The sequence below is a fragment of the Oryctolagus cuniculus genome, chromosome 10 (genome assembly GCF_964237555.1).
Source record: "Oryctolagus cuniculus chromosome 10, mOryCun1.1, whole genome shotgun sequence".
NCBI lineage: Eukaryota > Metazoa > Chordata > Mammalia > Lagomorpha > Leporidae > Oryctolagus > Oryctolagus cuniculus.
The window spans coordinates 59779124-59803214 of NC_091441.1; the positions used below are offsets into that span (position 1 = coordinate 59779124).

At 50.2% G+C, this 24091-nt stretch overlaps 1 protein-coding gene across 1 annotated transcript in view; it reads left to right on the top strand.

Moving 5' to 3' along the window:
* The window catches only part of EMILIN2 (elastin microfibril interfacer 2), a 62532-nt gene that overhangs the window by 16375 nt on the left and 22066 nt on the right, over positions 1-24091 (top strand). The window contains exons 3-4 of the mRNA XM_002713587.5: positions 13071-13246; positions 21623-23533. Of these exons, the coding sequence (XP_002713633.3) occupies positions 13071-13246; positions 21623-23533 (2087 nt within the window). The remainder of the gene's footprint in view (positions 1-13070; positions 13247-21622; positions 23534-24091) is intronic.

Genomic DNA, 24091 nt, shown 5'->3' on the forward strand with positions numbered 1-24091 from the left:
GCTAATACAGTATCCATGCGTGTGCTGACTGCACGTTGGACATTGGTGGCTCCAGGAAAGCCTTCGTGTGTGTGTGTGTGTGTGTGTGTGTGTGTGTGTGTGTGGTGGGAGGGCGGGGACCAGCTGGCAGGCTCTGAGGGCTGCTTCCTGAATGTGTTTAGCTTGTCTTTCCTTCCATTCTCAAGAATCGCATGGGCTGAGCTTGGGTTTCCATTTTCAGTTGTGGAGACCCTAAGTTTGAACAAGTGTCTGTGGCTTGTATATTTACTTTTCAAAGATTTATTTATGTATTTTAAATGGAGAGAGAGAGGGAGAGACAGAGATCTTCCATCTACTGGTTCACTTCTCTGGGGGCTGCAGTGGTCAAGGCTGAGCCAGGCCAAAGCCAGGAGCTTCATCTGGGTTCCCCAAGTGGGTATCAGGGGCCCACACACTTGGGTGATCTTTTGCTGCTGTTTTTCAGGCCACTAGCAGGGGGCTGGATTGGAAGCAGAGCAGCTAGGACATGAACCGACACCCATGTGGGATGCCATTGCCACAGATGTGGCTTTACCTGTTGCACCATGATGCCAACCCCTATGGCTCTTTTTTTTTTTTTTTTTGAGAATAGCAAAGTGTATTTTTTTAAAAGATTTATTTATTTTATTTGAAAGATTTATAGAGAGAGAAGGAAAGGCAGAGAGAGAGAGGTCTTCCATCCTCTGGTTCACTCCCCAATTGGCTGCAATGGCCCATGCTGTGCAGATCTGAAGCCAGGAGCTTTCTCCTGGTCTCCCATGTGGGTGCAGGGGCCCAAGGACTTGGGCCATCTTCTACTTTCCTAGGTCATAGCAGAGAGCTGGATAGGAAATGGAGCAGATGGGACTTGAACCAGCGCCCGTATGGGATGCCAGCACAGCAGGCGGCAACTTTACTTGCTACGCCAAAGCACTGGCCCCGGCTTGTGTTTTTAAATTAGACATTATGACTTGTGTGTCATCTTTGAAAGTAATTACTAAGTCTCAATGAAAATGCAGCAGCTTGCAGCTAAAATGTGGGTTTGGGATATGCTGTGTTCATTGAATCAACAAAACTAATTATTTTTTTAAAAGATTTATTTATTTATTTGCAAGTCAGAGTTACACAGAGAGAGGAGAGGCAGAGCGAGGGAGAGAGAGAGGTCTTCATCCACTTCCCAATTGGCTGCAAAAGCTGGAGCTGTGCCGATCTGGAGCCAGGAGCCAGGAGATTTCTTCCAGGTCTTCCACATGGGTTTAAAGGACCTGGGCCATCTTCCACTGCTTTCCCAGGCCATAGCAGAGAGCTGGATCAGAAGTGGAGCAGCCGGGTCTCGAACTGGTGCGCATAAGAGATGCCAGCACTGCAGGCCAGGGCGTTAACCCACTATGCCAAAGCACCGGCCCCAACAAAACTAATTATATAAATTATAATTTAGATTATTTATCTAGAAATCTCAGGGTAACTTTTAAAAGCATTTTGCCAGGATACACATGACTTTATGATATGTGATGAAGTTTTTGTTAATTTGGTGTGGGTCATCATACAACAATGATATATGGTTAGTGTTATTAGACTAGAATGACCAAAGATATAACTGCTCTTCAAGGAAAATTAAATGGGGAAGTATTTTAAAGATTAGTTTTGTGTATGCTTTGACAATACCTGGCTTGCTTGTGTATTTTATTTGCAAAAATTGAAGAAAACCCAAGTAAAGTCTTTGGGTCATAGCTGAAGAGTGGCTGGCAGACTTGAGGTGTGTAGAAAAAGCACAGGACACTGACAGCTTGGAAGAACCAGGGATGCACGTCATAAACCCGAGGAAAGCCAAGTCAAGGGAAAAGCAGGAAAAGGATTTTGGAATGACTATGACTTTTGTAGGAGACATTGGACAAATAATGATGAAAGGAATGGGGCAGGCCTTTGGCCTCGCAGCCGGGACTTGGTTGGGAGGCCCTCATCCCATGTCAAGTGTCTGGGTTCGCCTCCTGCCTCCACTCCCCATTCCAGCTTCTGCAAATGTGAACCGTGGGAGGCAGCAAGTGGGGGCTCAGGAAGCTGGGTCCCTGGCACTCAGGTGGGAGAGCTGGGTAGAGTTTTCAGCTCTTGGGGATTTTGAGAGTGAATCAGTTAATGGGGGAGCATGCTCTCGCTCTCCCATCTCTGCCTCTCGAATAGAAAGAAAGGGATGGGGTGGGCATTTGACCCTGTAGTTAAGATGCTGGTCAGGATGCCCATGTCCCATAGGGTGGAGTACCTGGATTCCAGTCATGCTTCTGGCTTCTCTCTCCTGCTTCCTCCTTTTAAAAAAAAAATTATTTATTTGACAGGTAGAGTTACAGACAGCGAGAGAGAAAGACAGATAGAAAGGTCTTCCTTCCATTGGTTCACTCCCCAAATGGCCGCTACGGCTGCACTGTGCCGATCCGAAGCCAGGAGCCAGGTGCTTTTTCCTGGTCTCCCACACGGGTGCAGGTGCCCAAGCACTTGGGCCATCCTCCACTGCACTCCCAGACCACAGCAGAGAGCTGGCCTGGAAGAGGGGCAACCGGGACAGAATCCGGCGCCCCGACTGGGACTAGAACCCAGGGTGCCGGCGCTGCAAGGCGGAGGATTAACCAAGTGAGCCACGGCGCCTGGCCCTCCTGCTTCCTCCTAAAACAGACCCTGGGAGGCAGGAGATGGCTCAAGTACGTGAGTCCATGCCACCCACATGAGAGACCTGGGCTGAGTTCCTGGCACAGTCCTGGCTGTTGTGAGGTTGCAGGGGAGGGGTGCATTTTGGAAGTGAGCCAGTAGGCGGGCATTCTCTCTGTTAGTCTCTCTGCTTGTTAAATGACAGAAAGAAAATAATCAGAATAGAGTTCTTCAGTGACTCTGAGCAGAAAATTTGGCTCACAAAACCACGGGCCGTGTGTTTGTGGTGAGCGTCACGCGAAAAGCATGATGTTGTCATGGGCCACTCTGTGGGAGTGCTGAGGGCAGGGAGCTCATGAGGGTGTGCGTTGGGAGGAAAGCACTCTGTGATTGTGCCTCCAGGAATGAGGAACCAGATGCACGTCTGAGAAATGGAATAGCATAGAATGCATGGGGGGAAACAGCCCACAGCAGCCATGGCCCTCGCCCAGACAACGCTTTAGGAGTGTGTGCACAGTTTGCCAAGGTCCCAGAGGGATGCCCCACTCCCGCCCCCATCCCCTCTGCTGGGGCAGGGCTGGAGTCCTGGGATGTCTCTCCAGAGCGAAGAATGTGCACTCGCTGGAACACAGCCCAAGCCCTGTTTCCTGGGGCTGGATGCAACCTACACTTGGACATGACGTCAGTTTTAGCAAAGCACTTTTGCTCAGAAGCAGGGTGCTGCTCTGCGAGTGGATCCGAGGAACACGGTCCGCTCAGCGGCTCAGCAGGGACGGCCTCGCAGCTGGGCTGTGTGCTTTTCACTGGCCACCTTGCTTCGGGCCTGTGCAGTGTTCTCTGCTGGATGAGGGAGGGGAACCTACTGTGGGAGAAACGTCTGCTCATCACACTGTATGGGCAGGCAGAATCCTGAGGGGTAAAAAGGGTTTTAGGTTTTGAAACCTAACTTTCCATCCCAAGTGCCTAAGGAAATTAATTCCAGAGGAAATGGAGAAAGCAGCTTACAACTGGCTTCTCTGGCAAACGCGTCCCTGGTACTGGGAATGGGGTCTCCCTGAAGTGTGCAGGCATTCTGAACACTCTGCCTTGGTCTGGGATCTGTAGTTTTTAAAGACCCATCGAAAGATGTATTGTGATCTGCTTTTAATCAAGGGCTATCAGTCTGGTAGATTCTTTGGATACATTTTGTATCCCAGAACTATACTTGCCCAAGTATCCTGGCTTTTAAAATGAAGATGAGTTATCCCAAAAAGGCAAGTAAAATATTTCACATTTCTTTGCTTCCATGTTGTTGATTTCTCCATGCAGAGAGCTCATTAAAAACGTGTCCAGTGGGGCTGGTGTCGTGGTGTAGTGGGGTAAGCCGCCGTCTCAGACCCCTGCATCCAGTATTGGAGTGCCTGGGGTCAAGTCCTGCTCTGCTTCCACTCCAGCTTCTTTCTAATGTGCCTGGGAGGCAGTAGATAATTGTGTAAGTACTTGGATTCCTGACACCCACATCAGAGATGTGGACCGAGTTCCTGGCTTCTGCCTTCAGCCTAGCCCAGCCCTGGTTGTTGTGGTCATTTGGGTAGTTGAACCAGCAGATAAGAAGTCTTTATCTGTTTCCTTCTATGTCACTCTGCCTTTCAAAAATTTTTTTTAAATTAAAAACTTGAGATGTGCAATATAGCAGACAAAGATGAGATGAAAATTCTGGTTTTGCTGTTTGCACCTTAAGCTACAAGATGGCCCTCTAGTCTGTGCCTTTGTCTTTTGTGGGGAGACTTTTTCAGACTGTGTAATGTGACCATTGGATAAGACTTGTGGGCTCAGAGTCCACTCTGAATATTACAGAGATAGTCTCTGTAGAGGCACATGGCTTTAAATGGCCAGTTGTGTGTGTGTGTGGGTGGGTGGGTGTATAAGATTATTTATTTGAAAGGCAGAGTATCAGAGAGAGAGCATGATCTATCTTTTAGTTCATTCCCAAAATGGCTACAAAATCTAGGTCTGGGCCAGGCTGAAGCCAGGACCCAGGAACTTTATCCTATTCTCCCATGTGAATAGCAGGGGCGCAAGCACTTGGGCCATCTTCCACTGCCTTCTCAGGTGCATTAGCGGGGAACTGGATCAGAAGCGGTGTAGTCAGGACTTGAACAGACTGATACAGATGCTGGTATCACAAGTGGAGGCTTAACCTGATGTGCCACAATGCCAGCCCCATGGCCAGTTTTTGCTTGTTGGGAGGACAAAGTGGATTCAAATGAGAAGTATTTCTTCCCCTGAGACAGAGTTTTCCTTCAACTTAGTTCTGAAATCACTTCTGATTTCAAACCTCATAGCTTCTGTTGCCCAACTGTACTTGCTTTTGGCAAAGATTTAAAAACTATCGAAGCTCATTTATTTATTCATTGACAGTTAAAAATAAACCCAAAACAAGCATGAAAACCACTTGTCACAAATAGTTCATAGGACGTCATTAGTCCACTGCCTTGTCGATTTCTGAAACCAAAGTTTGCAAAAGTGATTTCCTGTGTAGAAAGGAGAAATCTGACACCTGCCGCGACACGGATGATGCGTGAGGACATCACGCTAAGTGAAGTAAGCTGGTCATAGAAGGACAAATGCATTTCCAGGAGATGCTGAGTTGTCACTTTCATAGGGGCCGAGGAGGAGGGAGGACCAGGGAGAGGGTGTACGGTGGGAGAGCTTGGGAAGATGGGCAAGTTCAGGTGACAGAGTCAGACAGCGGGAGTGGGCTGACGCCACAGAACTGTGCACCAGCAAATGGAGAAGACATTAAACGTTACGCTCTGTGTGTTTTACATAGTTTTAAAAATATCTATGTATTTATTTGAAAGGCAGAGTTACAAAGAGAAAATGAGAAAGGGAGAGATCATCCCTCTGCTGGTTCACTTCCCAAATGGCCACAACGGCCAGAGCTGGGCCGATCCAAAGCCAGGGGCCAGGAGCTTCTTCTGGGTCTCCTTTGTAGGTGCACAGGCCCAAAGATCAGGGCCATCCTCCACTACTTTCCCAGACCATTAGCAGGGAGCTGGATAAGAAGTGGAACAGCTGGGACTCGAACCGGCGTCCGTATGGGATGCTGGCACCACAGGTGGTGGCTTTACCCGCTATGCCACATCGCCAGTCCCTATTTATTTATCTTAAATGTATTATGGTGGCTGGAATGAACTGCTGCCCCGTGGAGCGTCAGAATGGCAGCTGGATTCCAGATAACCAGGTCTGCCCCGTGCGAGCAGCCCTCCGTGTCACCAAAAGGACCTGGCCCTGAAGGCAGTGACTCTGCCAGGTCCCGCCGGGATGCGTACTCTGCCGCCTGCCAGGAGGCGCTGTACCTGGTTGCTGTCCCCGTCCTCTCCCTTCCATTCTGGGCGAGGCTACGTGGATCCACACACACAGGAAGGAAGCAGGAATCGGCTGCAGGCCCTTCTGGGCCGCCAGTGGCTTGGAAGGAGAGGACATTACTAGAAAGTCAGTTCTTGGGACAAATCCCAGTCAAGTGAGTGTCCCCAAGAGGCACTTGGTTTTCGATCTGTGCAGAGCTCTGCTAGGCTGAATCAAAAGAAAACTCAAGTAAATGCCAAAGGCAGGGCGAGGGGCTTTACCTGTGGGCCAGCCGGCCGGGCGGTCCTGGGCCAGGGATGGGCTCTGCTGGGAGCTGCGATGGAGGGGAGAACATGGGGTGATGTGGGTGAGAGACCAAGGGTTGAACAGACGTCTGCCCATGACCGATTCCTTGGCAATTCTTTGACTCCCTAGGTAGCTCCTAGAATTGTCCAGAATTTTGTGCCATGATAGACATATTTTTGCTGACACTGTAAGCACTGGCCACAGGTGCCTATGGAGGACTTGAGATGTGGCTATTGCAACTGAGGAACTAAATTTCTCATCTGTATTTGATTATTTTAAAAATATTTATTTATTTGAAAGGCAGAGGTAGAGGCAGAGGCAGAGAGAGGGAGAAGTCTTCCATCTGCTGGCTCACTCCCCAAATGGCCACAGCAGCCAAAGCTGGGTTAATCTGAAAGCAGGAGCCAGGAGCTTCTTCCAGGTCTCCCACACGGGTGCAGTGGCCCAAGTACTTGGGCCATCTTTCACTGCTTTCCCAGGCCATAGCAGAGAGCTGGGTCAGAAGTGGAGCAGCTGGGACTCGAACTGACACCCATATGGGATGCCAGCACTGCAGGCAGCGACTTTACCTGCCATACCACAGCGCCAGCCCCCTGTATTTAATTTTAACTCATTTGAATTTACATGGCCCCATGTGGCTAGCAGCTGTCCTGCTGGACAGCACAGCTCCAAGTGATCCCTGGTGGGTGATTCTGTCCAGTTCACTGTGACCCAAGGATTCTGGAGCTAGACTTGTTTCTGGGAGGACAGAAACATCTACTGTGGACAATTCTAGAGTTTTGTTTTATAGTTTTCTTTCTTTTTTTAAAAAAAATCAGATTTATTTATTTAAAGGACACAGAAAATTGCTCAAGTTCTTGGGCCCATGCCACGTGTGTGGAAAATTCAGATGCAGTTCCTCACTCCTGGCTTCATCCTGATCTATAACTGGCTGCTGCGGTTATCTGGGGAGTGAACCAGTGCATGGAAGACCTATCTCCCTCCCTCCCTCCCTCCCTCGCACCTTCCTACCTTCCTCCCCTGCCTGCCTGCCTCTCTATTGGCTTGACTTTCAAATAAACAAGCCTTTAGAAAAAAGCGTGGAGCAGCCAGGACCTCACTGAACCAGACACTCCCAAGAGGGATGTGTGGTTCCCAAGTGGCAGCTTAGCCAACTGCACCACAACGCCCGCCTGACTCTGGACACTGGACTCCCTGGAATTTGACAAAAACAGACCTAGTATCATTAGTTAATTGCTTGATTGATCAAGTATTGATTTAAATAAAGAATAAGTGTTTCTTGAGCACCTCTAATAGGACAGACCCTGTTTAAAACTGGGAATGTTCCAGACAACGGGCTGTCACTCAGCCCTGCAAAAGAGCAGCCACCAAGCTAGAGCAGCCGCGGGCGAGACGCCGATGTGTGTCACGCTGAAGAAGGCCGTCCTGCCAGGCCACGCTGTCTGAGTCCTGCAGCACATTCTGGAAGAGGCACCGCTGCAGACAGTGAACAGATGGGAGGTGGCCAGGGTTGGGGATGGGCAGCCTGAGCCTGCAGAGCACAGGGGATGTTCAGAGCAGTGAGACTCCCCCGTGGGCTGCCATAAAGGTGGGTGCCCATCCTCGGACATCTGTCCAGACCGCAGCCTGCACCGCCAGGAGTGAACCCTAACGTGACCATGGGCTTAGGTGGATTCTGATTTTGGTGCAGGTTCATCAGTGGTAACAAATGCACTGCTCTCGGGTGTGAGTGGGTGTTACTGACACAGGGCTTGGGGGAGGCAGGTGGTAGCTAAAGAAAAAATCTCTGTACCTTCTGCTCTAAACAAAGTGTAGGGGCAGGTGTTTGGTGCAGCACTTAGGTGGGGGGAACAAAGGCTGTATTAATGGGGGGGGGTTTTATGCAAAACCAACAGGAGTGCCTGCCCTCGTGGGTCTCCGATCTGGCAGAGAGAAGCACTGAGCCGAGTGTGGCCTGAATGAAGCTCATTATGAAAGGTGGGTGGGAAGGTGTCCGAGGGAGGTGTGGTCATCTGGTCGCATTCTGTTTGAATGGGGACACTTCTGGTCAGGTGGCCCCTGAGCCCTGATTCCCTGACCCAGACCTCTTCTTGCCACCGCCCTTCTCATTAAGATCTCCAGGGCCAATCTGGTGACACAGTGGCCAAACCTGTAAAAATGGTGGACCCTTGTTTTGCCCCCCAAAAGGGTTTCTGGGGAGGAGAAGCGGGGAGAGCCTGCAGGTGAGATGACAGGACCCAGGCTCACTGCCCCAGCCCAAGGACTCCACAGGACAGGGCGGTGTCGCGGTCTAGAGCCAATATTGCAGCCAGAGACCGTCCATCCGGCCCTGCCCTGCAGCACTGGGCGCTGTCCATTCCCTAGCAAGGCCACCCCATGCTGGGGGCAGTGTCAGCAGATTCAGTGAGTACTGAGGCTCCCACAGCCCCAGGCTGCCTGGGCTTGGCCTCAGTTCCCCTGCTTGGGCCTTCAGAGACCCCTGATCTGAAGTTTTTGGAGCTCACTGGGCAGTGTATTTTCCTGCAGTGCCCCAGGTGGTAGAGGAGCAGGGCCAGGAATCCCACCTGGTTCCCCCCCTCATTCTCTGGGTGACCTTCTGGCTGGCTGCTGTGTCAGCAGGGACCTGCCTTCTGGGGAGAGACCCCAGCAGGGAGAGGCTGTTATGGCACCGTGGGTTAAGCTGCTACTCAAGATGCCAGCATTTTGTACTCACGCGTCATTTTGAGTCCTGGCTGCTCTGGTTCTGAACCAGCTCCCTGCTATCTGCCTGGGAAAGCAGCAGAAGATGGGCCAAGAACTGGGGCCCCTGCCACCCATGTGGGAGACCCAGATGGAGTTCCTGGCTGCTGGCTTTGGCCTGGACCAGCTCGGTTATTGTGACCATCTGGAGAGTATCGGCAGCAGATGGAAGATATTCTCTCTGTCACTCTGCCTTTGTAAATAAATCAATGAGGCCCAAGGAGCCATTAGCAGGGATCCACCAGCAGGGCTGCAGCCCCTCTGGGATCCCTGTGGTCATCGTCCGTGAAGAAACTGCTCCATGAATGTTCCCATGGCTGCAGTGGCTGTCTGGTGGGTTCCAGCTGTCGGGGCCTGCTAGGGAGGCTTCTTGCTGTCCTAGACTTGCAGTGTGTCGGGAACGCTGTCCACCTGAACCCCGCGGCCGGAAGCCCCAGTGCAGGCCTGCTAGTGGAGGTGGGCCTACGCCAGGTGGACAAAGGACAGAGTCCTGGGGAACTTCCCTAGGTTAGGAGCTGGCTCCCAAATCCCACCTACCTTGGCAGGAAGTAACAACGATGTGTGTGAGGAGCCCGGGACATGCTGACACCCAGGCTCATGCCACTCGTGCAGGGCGGGTGGCCCTTCCTCTTCCACAGGGCACAGCAGTCACAGGTCTTGCTCTCCCCATCCCTGTCCCACTCAGCCACGTTGGAAACGGCTCCCCGTGGGCTGTCGTCTACTGGCAAATGAGCAAGAACTAAGAACAAACACATTTTCACAGGCCGTGTTGAATGCTCAGAGGGACAAAGTTTTCCTGAGATAACACATTTTTCCAGCATTATGCTCTTCTTGGGTATGCGAGACAATGAAGTGGGATTTTTTTTAAAGATTTATTTGAGGCCAGTGCTGCGGCTCACTAGACTAATCCTCCACCTAGCGGTGCCGGCACCCCAGGTTCTAGTCCCAGTCGGGGCGCTGGATTCTGTCCCAGTTGCCCCTCTTCCAGGCCAGCTCTCTGCTGTGGCCAGGGAGTGCAGTGGAGGATGGCCCAAGTGCTTGGGTCCTGCACCCCATGGGAGACCAGGAGAAGCACCTGGCTCCTGGCTTCGAATCAGCGTGGTGCACCGGCCGCAGCGCGCTGGCCGCGGCGGCCATTGGAGGGTGAACCAACGGCAAAGGAAGACCTTTCTCTCTGTCTCTCTCTCTCTCACTGTCCACTCTGCCTGTCAAAAAAAAAAAAAAAAAAAAGATTTATTTGAAAAGAGCGACAAGGAACAACACACACACACACACAGAGATTAACCAATTGATTTTCTATCTGCTGATCACTCCACAATAGCCAGGTCTGGGCCGAGCCAGGAACTCCATCTAGGTCTACCATGTGGCTGTCAGGGACTCAAGTACTTGAGCCATCAATGCTGTCTCCCAGTATGTACGTTAGCAGGGCTCTGGAATCTGAAGTGGAGCTGAGACTTGAACTAGGTACTTTGATATAGGATGCAGGTGTCCCAAGCAGTGGCCAAACCTCTATGCCAGAAGCCCACCCTGTTCTTATATTTTTGAGGACTGTAAGAGAATTCTCTGGGCAGGTGGGCTGGGAGGGGCCGAGGGCTCTGGATTGTCTACTCGGGCCTGAGTTTGTTGCCTGGGAGGGCGGCTGCTGACACCCCCGGATGGGGCCGCTGCTTTGAAATTGAAGGCAGTTTCTGGGGAGACCGACCATCCTGTGTACTGGAGGTCAAGTGGGAGAGAGAGAAGGACGCGGTTTAAATCCAAGCCCTGCTGCTTCCTGACTGTTGAATTCGGACAAGTCACATGAGCCCTGGGAGCTGCCGTCCTCCCTGTAAAGAGGGGAACTTGGGAACCGTGGGCCTCAATGGGGCCGGCTGGGAGGGAGGGAAGTGAAGAGTCTCCATGGGAGGTCTGCACCTGCTCCAGGTCCCTGGGGAACTGCCCTGTGGGCTTTCTCCTTGGTTGCCCTGCACCAAGCACCCTGCAGAGCCTCTCAATGCTGCATGCCTGGCTCTCCACGCCCAGGCCCATTCCCCCAGAAGCTCTGCAGGGAGGCAGCAGTGTTGTTCCCAGTTCCCTGGGTTCTGACAGCCCAGGTTGATATCCGCTGCCAGGAGACCAGCCAGAGAAAGGTGCGAGGACCCAGGGCAGGTCCTGGGGGTCAGCAGGGCCCCCCTCCAGGGCCCACTGGATGTACCATCCCAAGCAGCCGCTTTTATGCTGTGGCTTTGATGCTCTGAGTTTCGAGTTCGGTTACACTCGGGGGGAGGTCCTCTTAGGCATGTAACCTTGAGGCCCACCTGCCCGGAGGCTGTGCCTGAGATGCAGCAGCCAGGCTGCCTGGGCCCCTGCAGCTGGCCGCCCCGGCTCCCCTGCAAGCAGCTCACCGCAACCCCAGGAAGTGATGCAAAGCCGCTTGCTTTCTGGGAATTGGCCCCAAAAGGCGGCCAGCTGCTCGTGCTGGGGTGAGAAACAGAGGAAGTGGAGACGGTCAAGAGAGCTGGGGTTCCCGGCCAGGAGGCTAAAGTTGGGGTAAATGAATCAGGGCCCGCCCTGAGTGGCTGTGGCTTCCGCCTGAGCTGGGGGCTGGGGAGGTGGGGACCCGTGCCTTGGCTCCATCTCTCTGGAGTGTCCAGGACGTGGTTATCTGTTCTGGGCCCCGGCTCAAGCCGGAGTTGGAGGACTTCCTAGCACCCCACAAAGCTCTCTGCTACCCCAGTGCGTCAGGCAGGAGATGGCAGCTCTGTCTCCTGCCTGCTGGGCGGGCAAGGGGGGCCGGGGCGTTTTTGTAGAAAGAAATGAACGCAAGTGGCATGCGTGTCAGCTGCAGAGGGTTGCGGCTCCCTTTGCTGGTGTCAGGGACGGAGGTGCTGTGGTGCATACGTGGCATTGAGGGGTGGGAAGGGCATCAGGGGGTTTCCTGTTATTATTTTCTTAATATTTGTTTTCGTCAACTCAGTGAGAGAGACACACAGAGATCTTCCATCTGCTGGTTTACTCCCCAAATGCCAGCAACAGTCAGGATTGGGCAAGGCCAAAGCAAGGAACCCTGAATGCCATTCAGACTCCCACATGGGTGGCAGGGGCCCAGTCACGGCTGTCGCTCCCCCTCTTCATGGAGGAACGACACAGGACCCTGCGCTGTTCTTTTGTCTGCTCGGCCCTCCTCGGGTTTGCTGCTGGTTCTTCCCGGGTTGGCTACCGACCCTTCCACCTCCGTGGAAGGGCGGTTCCCCCTGCCACCTTCCCCACTTCCGCGGGGGAGCGGCACACCGCCGGCCGGCTCTCTCGGGGGCTGCACAGGTGTTCCTTCAGATAGATGTTCCTGGTGCATGTTGTCTCTCTCCTCCTTTATAGTCCTCTTCACCAATCCCAACTCTGCTACCCACACGCCGAGTACGCTGCTCTCCTCCAATCAGGAGCAGGTCCTACAGTTTATTGGTTGAACTGGAGGCAGCTGTGTAGAAGCTGTTTCCTCCTCTCCCAGCGCCATATTGTGGGAGAGCAGATGCATAGAATAAGTCTTAATTCCAGTAACTTAGTCTAGTCCGAGTTGCTCCCAGTTGCTCCCCACACACGGCCTTCTCAGGCACATTAGTGGGGAGCTGGATTGGAAGCAGCCAGGACTCAAACCCGTTCTCTGATACAGGATGCTGGCATCCAAGCAGCCTCTTAACCCTCTGTGCCAATGCCTGCCCCAGGGGTGTTTCTTTGAAATGCAAAGCGAAGTAACCCTGAGTTACACCAAACACCCCACGCCCCCACCCCCCCGGTCCCCCGCCCCCCGCCCGGCCCCAGCCTTGAGCTGTAGAACAGAAAACTGTCCTCATGTCCTCATCACACCGGGCTTACAGGCTGGGGTTTTTCTAGAGGGTTTCCTCCTCCTGCCACCAGTGGGGACCAGGAGTGGGCAGCCCCAGTCCTCCCGAACTCCAAAGAGCCAGGGCAGGGCGGAGGAGACCGCGGCTGCCTCCGGGGCAGCCTCCATCCCCTTTGGTTGGGTCCAGCCCCGAGAAGGGCAGAGGTGCTTGGACAAGAGAGAGAGATGCTGTCCCTTCTGTGCACAGGTACCGAGTGAACTTCAGACCGCGCTACGTCACCAGGTACAAGACAGTGACGCAGCTGGAGTGGAGATGCTGCCCTGGCTTTCGAGGGGCAGACTGCCAAGAAGGTCCCAGGGACCCCGCGAGGACCCCGCGCCCCACGCCCGCCCGGCCGCGAAACAGCATGAAGAAAGCCACAGGTAACTTCTTATCAGCGCTTTGCTGTGCGTGGCCGCCTTTACTATCTGGTGCTGTGTCGATCGCCCAGGACTCAGAACTGACCGTGTGAAGTGCGCAGACACATGGCAGACAAGCGCAGGGGGGAGAGCTGGAGCAATCGGTAGACAAACCTTGCAAGTGGGTTGCTTTGTTAGGGTTGATTTGTGAGAGTCAGGGTAGGAGAAATGGATGGCTTCAGACTTGGGTATCCCGTGGCACTGGCAATGAAGCCATCTGTGGTTGCTTTAAGCATCATCTACAAGCTCCCGTAAATCTGAATTTAAAAGAGCTAAAATTGTTCAAGAAAGTAGGTAAGGCAATGTTGTGATAAGCCACTGCTCGGGATACCCACTTCCCAAATGGGAGTGCTGGTTCTGGTCCTGGCTGTTCCACTGCTGATCCTCACCCCTGCTCCTATGTCTGGGAAGCAACAGAGGATGGCTGAAGCCCTGAGTCCCTGCCCTCCATGAGGGAGACACGGATGGAGCTCCTGGCTCGTGGCTTCAGCCTGTACAGCCCTGGCTCTCGCAGCCAGTTGGTGATGAAAGGTCTCTGTCTCTCCTTTTCTCTCTGTTGCTATGTCTTTCAAATAAATAAATATTCTTGAAAATTAAAAAAGACAGGTAAATAGAATCATTCTCATTCTGTGTGGGATGAGATATTTGCAACGTTAAGAATCAAGTTGGGGGCCAGCACCGCGGCTCACTAGGCTAATCCTCCGCTTGCGGCACCGGCACACCGGGTTCTAGTCCCGGTCGGGGCGCCAGATTCTGTCCTGGTTGCCCCTCTTCCAGGCCAGCTCTCTGCTGTGGCCCGGGAGTACAGTGGAGGATGGCCCAAGTGCTTGGGCCCTGCACCCCCTGGGAGACCAGGAGAAGCACCTGGCTTCTGGCTTCAGATCAGCGCGGTGCGCCGGCTGCAGAGCGCCAGCTGCAGCGGCCATTGAAGGGGTGAACCAATGGAAAAGGAAGACCTTTCTCTCTGTCTCTCTCTCTCTCACGGTCTACTCTGCCTGTCAAAAAAAAAAAAAAAAAAAAAAAAAGAAGTTGGGATTTTCACCTGTGGTTCACCTTTGCTCTTAAGTGTAGCTTTAACCCATGTCCTATTGTCCTATGTGTAGCACATCCAAAAAAGACTTCAATTGAGCAATAACTATACCACTTATGGTAACTTTGAAGTAAATGTGTCATTGAAATAGTCACAGAATTGAAGAATTGATATTTAATGGATTAGAAGAATGACGTTTATGGATGACTTCTGCCGTTCCATATTTTTACATCATTTATCTTCCCTCTCTTAAGTTGAGACACAATAAATGCAGCCGAAATTTTCGTATGCAGTTAGATGCTGCCTTTAGAGGATTGTATTTTCCCATGAGGCTTTCAATTTTGAAATAGGTAATGCTTCTGCCAGTCTATAAAATAGATTTTAAATAACTCATTATAAAAGTAAGGCATATCAATGGAAGAATGTTTAAAAAACATAGGAACATGTTTTTTATTATTTAAAAATACTTGTCAAGGATTGAGCATAGCCAAGGTATACTTGTAGGTGACACTGTGTACCAGTTACCACATCTGTTGAGTGAACACATGCACCATCATGCTGCACAGTAGATCCCCAGCACGTGCGCTGACTGTAGCTGAAAGTTTTTACCCTTTGATCCGCAGCTCCTGTTTCCCACACTTCCCCCCCACCCCATGACAAGCACCATTCTTTGCCTCTAGCAGTTTGACTTTTTTTAGATTCCACATATGAAAGAGATTGCCGTATTTTTCTGTGTCCGACTTATTTCACTTAGCATAATGTCCTTCAGGTCCTCATGTGTTGTCCCAAATGAAGGGGTTTTCTTTCTTTTTTAAGGTCAAACAAGATTCCACAGTCTGCACAGCACAGTTTCTTTGCGCATTCATTGTTCATGGACACTTGGGTTATTTCCTATTTGGTATTTAGAGTACTCCTACAGAGAAGGTGGAGGTGCAAATAACTCACTGAGATGGGGGTTTCACTTCCTTGGGATGCATACCCTGGGCTGCGATTGCTGGATCACGCAGTTGTGCTGCTTTTCTTTCCTCCCCTGTCCTTTCTTTTCCCCTTTCCTTTCCTTCTCTTTGAGAGGCAGAGAAACCCAGAGAAAAGCAGAGTGAGCTCACACCTGACGGTTTACTCCCCACATGCCTGCAGAAGCAGGTCTGCGCCAGGGTCAGAGCTGGGAGCAGAGAACGTAATCCAGGTCTCCCACCTGCGTGGCAGGAACCCAATTCCTTGACCCATCACCCCTGCCTCCCAGGTGGGAAATGGGAATCAGGGGCCTGAGAAAGAAATTGATCCCAGGTATTCCCATGGGGGATGTGGGCATTTTGACCTCTAGGCACCCTTTTTAATTTTGTGAGAAACTATTTTCCATAGTGACTACCAATATTTATTCCCACCACGTGCCCAAGGGTTCCATTTTCCCCACCCCACCCCCACCTTGTTACAGTGGGTCTTTTTGATTATAGCCATCATCTTACCCAGTTTTGTGTTGCTGTTTCAGAATACCACAGACTGGGCATTTTATGTTTTAAGATTGATTGATTGATTTGAAAGAGTTACACAGAGAAGGAGAGACAGATAGAGAAGTCTTCCATCCTCTGGTTCACTCCCCAATTGGCCACAATGACCGGAGCTGCGCTGATTCAAAGCCAGGAGCCAGGAGCTTCTTTCAGGTCTCTCACATGGAGGAAGGGACCCAAGGACTTGGGCCATCTTCCACTGCTTTCCCAGGCCATAGCAGAGAGCTGCATCAGAGGTGGAGCAGCCAAGACTTGAACACGCACCCATATGGGATGCCGGCACCGCAGGCGATGGCTTTACCTGCTATATACCACAGTGCCGGTCCTAGACTGGGTGTTTTAGAAAGAAATTTTTCAGGGTCCTGGAGGCTGCGAAGCCCAATATCAAGGGACTGCCTCCCCTCCATCCGTGACAGTGGGGCCCTCATGACGTAGACATTGCTTCAAGGCCCTGCCTCTTAATACTGCAACCATGGCGATGAAGTCTGCACAGGAGGCTTGGTAGGATATTCAAGCCATAGCAGCTGGACCAATAGTTTGCTGTAAAACACTGCTCTTTCCTGTATCTGCATGCACACTTTGTTAGAGAGAAGTCCTTTCGTCCTACGGCTGTCTGACAGCCTCTGTACCGGGTATTGGGAAAGATGAAAAGCAAGGTGGGCACAGTCCCGACCGATGGAAGACGAATATGAGACGGTAATTACCAGAAAATCATGACAGGGGCTGCGATGGGGGAATGGGATGGGGGCTGGTAGACCACAGTGGTTTAATCTTTCCTTTACTTTCTGTCTTCTCAAAGTTTAAACATATGAGGCGACTTCAAAAACTTTGTGGCAATATAAAATTAAAAGTTAAGTTTATTTAGGTGCAAAAAAATTTTCAAACACATGGATAGTTTTTTTCATTTTATGCATTTCTAAAACCAGTTTTAAAGAATAATGGATTTATTTGAAAGGCAGGGTTACAGAGAGAGAGAAGGAGAAAGAGAGATCTTCATTCTACTGATTCCCTCCCCAGATGGCCAAAATGGCTGGGGCTGGGCCAGACCAGAGCCAGGAGCCTGAAACTCCATCTGTGTCTCCCACATGGGTGGCAGGGGCCCAAGTACTTGGGGCTACCTTCCATTGCTTTCTCAGGCACATTACCTGATGGCTGGATCAGAAGTGGAGCAACCAGGATTTGAACTGGCACTCATATGGGATGCTGGTAGACACAACACATGCCTGCAAAATTTTTAAAGATTGTTTGTATACATGAATTTCAAAAGTTTCATACTGAAAATAAACTTATCTTTTAATTCTGTTTTCCATGAACTTTTAAAGTTGATTCATTTTAAAGAGATCAACCCTCCACCCATAGGATCACTGCTCAAATGTCCACATCTACTGGGGATGGGCCAGACGAAAGCCAGGAGGCTGGAACTCGAGATCTCATGTGGGTGAAGGGTCCCACCACCTGCTGCCACCCAGGGTGTGCATAACAGGAAGTTGCATTGGTAGCTGAAGCACTCTGACGTAGGATGCAGGTTTAACTCGCTGCAGCACAACAGCCATCTGTCCATGAAGTTTTTGGAGCACACTCATATGCAATTTAATAAACTAAATAGCTTTATAAGGATGAACAGGAAAAACAACGACCCTCCCCTCTCCCGCCCTCTCCCTTCCCGGAAGTAGTTACTTTATACTCTTTAGAGGAGTCCTTGCGGATTCACCTCCTTATTTATTAACTTCTCCTTGTGGGACGTGAGGATTTAGCTCCCTTTCATCCATTCCCCACCATGCTACTCCTATACATCCACCCTTTCCCCCAGCTATAGTGCACTTGTATTGATTCAATAGCCAATGTTTACATTAACCACCGTGTAGGCAGGGTATGCTGCTAGGCCATGCAGTGTACTACGAATAGATTTTTTTTCCCCACACAGATTCTTGATGCCTGAGGTTACTAATTAGCTTACATTTTTCCTTTTGCTTGTTTTTCTAAGTTTTTATCTCTATTTCAACTGAAACTCTTCCCTGGTAACATAAATGCCCTCAGATTCAGACATGGCAGGGTCATGTTGAAGAACTCTCTTGTAGCCTTCCTGCATGCCCCACCGCTGGCATCCCCTCCCCCCCTCCCGCCCTCTTTTAATATTTATTTATTTATTTGAAAGGTAGAGTTGCAGAGAGAAGAGAAAGAGAGAGAGGGAGGTCTTCCATCCTCTGGTTCACTCCTCAGATGGCTGCAACAGCGGGAGCTGTGCTGATCCAAAGCCAGGAGCCAGGAGCTTCTTCTGAGTCTTCCATGTGGGTGCAGGGGCCCAGGGACTTAGACCATCTTCCACTGCTTTCTCAGACCACAGCAGAGAGTTGGATCGGAAGTGGAGCAGCCGGGTCTTGAACTGGCGCCCATATGGGATGCTGGCACTGCAGGCGGCAGCTTGACCTGCTACGCCACAGTGCCGGCCCCTGGCCATCCTCTTTTCCTGTCACCCAGGGTCTTGGTTTGCCATTCTCCTATTGGATTTCTGTCCCCTGTGTCTCCCTGCTTGCTCTTTCTTGGTTTACTCCCTTGTTTGGGTTGGGCACATCCTCTACCTGTCTGATCCTATGTGTTGAACCCAAACTCTTGAGACCAAAGGATCTCTGAAATGAGAGGGTTTGAACACGTAGAGTTTCTGACCAGAAGAAAAGAGCCAGATGTTAGAACAAGTTCCTGCAACTTCAGCAGCAGCAGAAACCCAGGTAACTGCTAGAAAAATGTCGGCTAGACTTGGAGCTCAGGTGCAACTGTGAGGAAGGAAGGCGGCATGCTTTTCACTGAAGCTGCACTGGCTACAAGGAAGAAGGGCGGGACACCTCAACGGCCGGGAGCTTTGGCTAGGACAGTCCATAGGGAGGAGTAGTTGTTGCTCCTGGAGTGGCCTGGCTTCAGAAAATTTGTATACATCCAGGGTGTGGCGGCCATGACAGTTGGCCTTGATGGGATTCAAGTCAGGGTTCAACATACATTCAGGAATGTTAAAGTCTTTTCCTGGTTTCACCAGCAGTTTTACCTCTTCTGCCTCCTTCCCGGAGCCTTGTAATTAAATTTAGGACATCTCAGAATTTTTCTTTTATCACATTGGGAAGTAAACTTCCTGATACTTAATAGTTAGAAGTATTTTTACTCTAGTTTCAGAATTCTAGGTTGAAAGTCCCTTTTCTCCAGCAGTTTGCAAACATTCTCGGTGGTCTCCCAGCTTCCGATGACTGCTATTAAGAAATCCAAAATCATCCTCGGGGAGGTGTTCAGGGCAGTGCTGGGACGCTGCTTGAGAGGCCACGTCGCATTTTGGAGCGCCTCCGTTTGAGTCCTGGCTCCACTTCCAACTCCAGCTTTCTGCTAATGCACACTCTGGGGGGCAGCAGGTGATGGCTCAAGTACTTGGCTTTCTGCGACCCATTTTTGTGGGAGACCAAGATCGAGTCCCAGGCTCCTGGCTTCAGTCTCACTCAGCTCTGGCTGTTGTAGACATTTGGGGAGTGAACCAATGGGTGGAAGATCTCTGTCTCTGCCTTTTAAAAAAGTCCAAAATCATTCTAATTCCCAGTTTTTTATGTGTGAATGTAGGAGAGGTATTTTTGTATGCACCCCCTACCTTATTCCCATTTTAATGGGATTTTAGGAGGGAATGAATGGAAATGCTTATTTTCAATCCACTATCATTAAAAAGAACATACTATTCTTGGAACTTATTTTTACTCAACAATCTATAATAGACTATCTTCCATGTTATTAAATATTCTACATTATAATTTAATAGCATTAGAAAATATGAATGCATAATCTCCTGTTACTTAGATTATTTGTAATTTTTCACTATTAAGATAATATTTCAATAAGCATATTTTCTGATTTTTGTATTCACTCCCAGTGGTTTTTGAGAATAAATTTCTAGAACAGGAAGTGCCAGGTCAAAAGCATTCTGAGTATTTGGATATATATCACCAAATCATTCTCTGAAAAAGTTGTGGCAATTTACAGTCATGGTGGCATAGAAGAGCAACATTTCCTTATGTCCTTGTCTTCCCCCATTCTTCTGCCTTTTAATTCTAATTTCCTTTGCCCAGAAAAGCACCACACTTACACATGATTAAGTAAGTTGTTTTCTCCTTCTAGCATCTTGAGATAGAATACATTTTTGACCATGGAAAACGAGGCTGTCCTTTATGGTTCTCTGCAGGAAAACAGATATGCTTAGAAGTTGGGACATCTGAACTGCAGTCTTGGTTTTGCCACTAAACTGATTTTCATAAGTAGTAGCTGCTGTTATGATCATGTGCAAAAGTTTAGAGGAGCAAAAACAGTGATGATGAGATTCAAATATCTATGGCGTTTCTAAACCCACTCCGAGGGTTTTTCAATGTAGCATGCATATGTGCTTTATTGAGTTATAATCTGTGTTGTGTTTGACTCTTTCCACTTTCCATGATATGCTCAAGTCCTGCTTTGGCTGCCAGGCTCGTCAGCGGACACTACTGTGTTCAGGACATGAGTTGTTTCTTCCTCTCCGGCTGCTTTGGGTTTTGGTAGTCATCTTTTTTGGTTAATTCACCTGTCTCCATGTCTGTATTTCGTTGATGATGCATCACTATAATTTTTCTTTCTGGTGGACTGTTTCCTTGCAGAGTGTGTTTTCAAAATAAGATTACCAAGATTGAACGTTTGTACCCTCTGACTTAGTGAATCTATACTACGGCTCTGTTGTTAGTAGATAGCAATAGAATAGTTGCTTTCTCTCTTTTGCTTTTAGTTTTGCACACTGCACAGCTAAACAATATCTATGCAACTCTTTTAACATAGAGATGCTAATAAAAGTAAACAGACATCCAAGAGTTGCTTTGAGGACAACTTCAAGCACTGGGACGTCGCCAGAGCATCCAACCGCAAATGGGTAGATCTGGCTTCTTGTTGTCTGTGGTGTGCAGTTATTACTGGGGTGTAGCACAGTTCACTAATATGGGAATGATGTGTCTGTGTGATAAAGTAGATGGTGAATTAAAAAAAAATCCTGTGACTATCTGGTATGGCCGTGAACCATCCTAGGAGGGTTGTGCCTCCTTTCATGGGTGTGCAGATTATCCTCAGAGAGCTCAGTTAACTTGCTCCAGAGCAGCAGTCAATGGCAGAACGTGACTGCAAGCAGAGTTTGCCTTTGGCTCTTCATCCCATGCTCATTCTACTCTGCCGCGATAACTGCCCACAGTTAGGTAGAGGACCTGCAGCTGAAGGTTTTGTGCATGAGAGCACTTCAAAAAGTTCATGGAAAATGTGTTCTAAAAAGCTATGCGTGGATTTCAAACATTTTTGCACCAAAATTAACTTTTTTTTTTCATTTACTTTGAAAGGCAGAATGACAGAGACAGACAGACCGACTGACAAACCACACACAAAGATGTTTCATCTGCTGGTTCACTCCCCAAACACCCACAATAAGTCAGGAGCCCAGAACTCCACCTGTGTCTTCCATGTGGGTGGCAGGGGCCCAAGCACTTGAGCCATCTTCTGCTGCCTCCCAAGATGCATTGGCAGGAAACTAGGTTGGAAAAGCAGAGTAGCCAGAACTCAAACCAGACATTCTGGTTTGGGATACAGGTATTCCAAGCAGTGGTTTAACCCACTACACCACAATGCCCACCCCCTAAACTTAGCTTTTGATTCCATTTTCCTCAGATTTTTTGAAGCACCTATAGTGTGTAGGTACCAAACTTACTGCCTTTGCAAAAACTGGCAAAAGGTAGAGAATGTTAATTCATCTCCAACTTTTCGTTCTAACAGATAATGAGCCAACCCAGGTCTCGGCACCTAAGAAGAGTGTGTTGCCAACTCAAGCCACGGAACCCAGTCTGGCAGTGGATCCAAAACAGGGGCCCCAAGAACTTCAGGACAAGAAAATCCAGGTGCTTGAGGAGAAGGTCCTGCGACTCACGAGGACAGTCCTTGACCTTCAGTCCTCCATCGCCGGAGCAGGTGAAAACCTCAAACATGTCGTTCAGGATGATGCCAGGAAAACACTGCACCCCCAGGCTGTGCCCGACCGTGACATTGCTGGAGACACTGCAACGGCCCAATTTCCTGGTGTCCCCAGTAGCAAGGAATCGGGCATGAAGGACATCAAGTCTGAACTGGCCGAAGTCAAAGACACTCTGAAGACCAAGAGTGACAAACTGGAAGAGCTGGACGGGAAAGTGAAGGGCTACGAGGGGCAACTCAAGCAGCTCCAAGAGGCTGCCCAGGGCCCCACGTTGACCATGACCACCAACGAACTCTACCAAGCCTACGTGGACAGTAAGATCGACGCCCTGAGGGAGGAACTGATGGAGGGAATGGACAGGAAGTTGGCTGACCTGAAGAACTCGTGTGAGTACAAGCTGGTTGGCCTCCAGCAGCAGTGCGATGACTACGGGAGCAGCTACCTGGGAGTGATAGAGCTGATAAGCGAGAAGGAAGCAAGCCTGAAGAAAGAAATAAATGACCTTCGAGCCCGGTTTCAGGGTCCTTCAGCACAGCCAAACTGCTGTGACGGGGAAAAGAATGGTGACTTTGGTCAACAGATTAAGACATTAGACCAGAAAATCGAGAGAGTTGCTGAAGCCACCCGAATGCTGAATGGACGGATGGACAATGAGTTTGACCGTCTCGCAGTCCCGGAACCGGATGTGGACTTCGACGCACGATGGAATGAGCTAGACGCGCGGATCAACGTGACAGAGAAGAATGCTGAGGAGCACTGCTTTTACATTGAAGAGACCCTTCGGGGGGCCATTAACGGGGAGGTAGATGACTTGAAACAGCTTCTTGATCAGAAAATACATTCTCTGGAAGACCGTCTGGGGAGCGTTCTCCTCCAGGTGGCCAACACCAGCGATGCAGAATTCATTCCCTCGGGGTCAGCGCTGCCGGGGGTGTCGGGACCAGGGAATGAGCAGGTCCTGGTGGAACTAAACCACCTGAAGGACAAAGTTCAAGTGGTTGAGGACATTTGCCTGCAGAATTTCCAGAGAGAGCCTCACGAGATAGAAGACACTTTGCCAAATGGAGATGACCTCACGGTGGGGGCGAGCTGGAGCCTTTTGAAATCTCTAAACGACACGATGCACAGGAAGTTTCAAGAAACCGAACGCAGCATCCAGAAACTTCAAGAGGATTTTCATTTTCTTTATTCTCAGCTAAACCAAACAGGAAATGACGTAACTCACCTTCGGGACGCAATGAGCGATTGTAGAGCAGGTAACGATGCTGCAGCCGGGGGGCTTACCAAGGTGGGCGAGGCAGCAGGGGCAGAAGAGGGCGCCCTCCCGTCCCCCGAGGACTCCGCGGCTCCGTGCTGCGGCCCGCTGGAGGAGAGGTGGCAGAGGCTGCAGAGCCAGATCTTCTCTGACTTGGACGTGTGCAAGGAGAGCATGCAGAGCGTCCAGAGGGAGGTGTCCGTGGTCGAGGGCCGGGTGTCTCACATGGAGAAAACGTGCAGCAAGCTGGACTCCATCTCGGGGAGTCTTCAGAGGATCAAGGAGGGGCTCAACAAGCACGTCAGTGGCCTGTGGAGCTGTGTCCGGCAGATGAACGGGACGCTCAGGTCGCACTCCAGAGACATTGCCGGCCTGAAGAATTCAGTCCAGCAGTTCTACAGCCACGTTTTCCAGATTTCTACCGACTTGCAAGACCTGATCAAATTTCAGCCATCAGCAAGTAAGTTAAACTTGCCCATCCTCCTTGTTGTGTTAATTGGCAGTGTGTATTGTACTAGATCCTGGACACTTGGTGGAATGAACCACGGTGCGGCTCGTAGGTGGGCGGTAGCCTGAGAATGGTGCTGAGTAGTGATGAGTGCCAACGTCAAGAGTATGTGTTGAGAAACCCTGGGAATAATGTGACATGGCCGCGGGATTCAAGCACTTGATCTGTGCATTGTACAAAAGTGTCAGCCCATGACAAATTGAAACTAGACAGGGGAACTTGGATCTTCACCAGAGATAGATGGCAGAATATTGAGCTGTTTTACTATGTGGGAAGCTAAGAGCTCGGGTCAGGGGTTTGGCGTAACAACCTGGGGAATAGGTGTGACTCTGTTCTACCTGGGCAGTCTCCTCTAGGCTGATTTGTTTGCCTTCGAACAGGCATCGTCTTTCCTGTGTTTGTGTCCTTATAATCTTTGTCGTCATTACCTTTGGGCCACCTCCCAGTCCCTAAAATCTAAGGCTTAGATTAAGGGGCAGGGAAATTTTTTTTTTCTGCCAAGGGCCACTT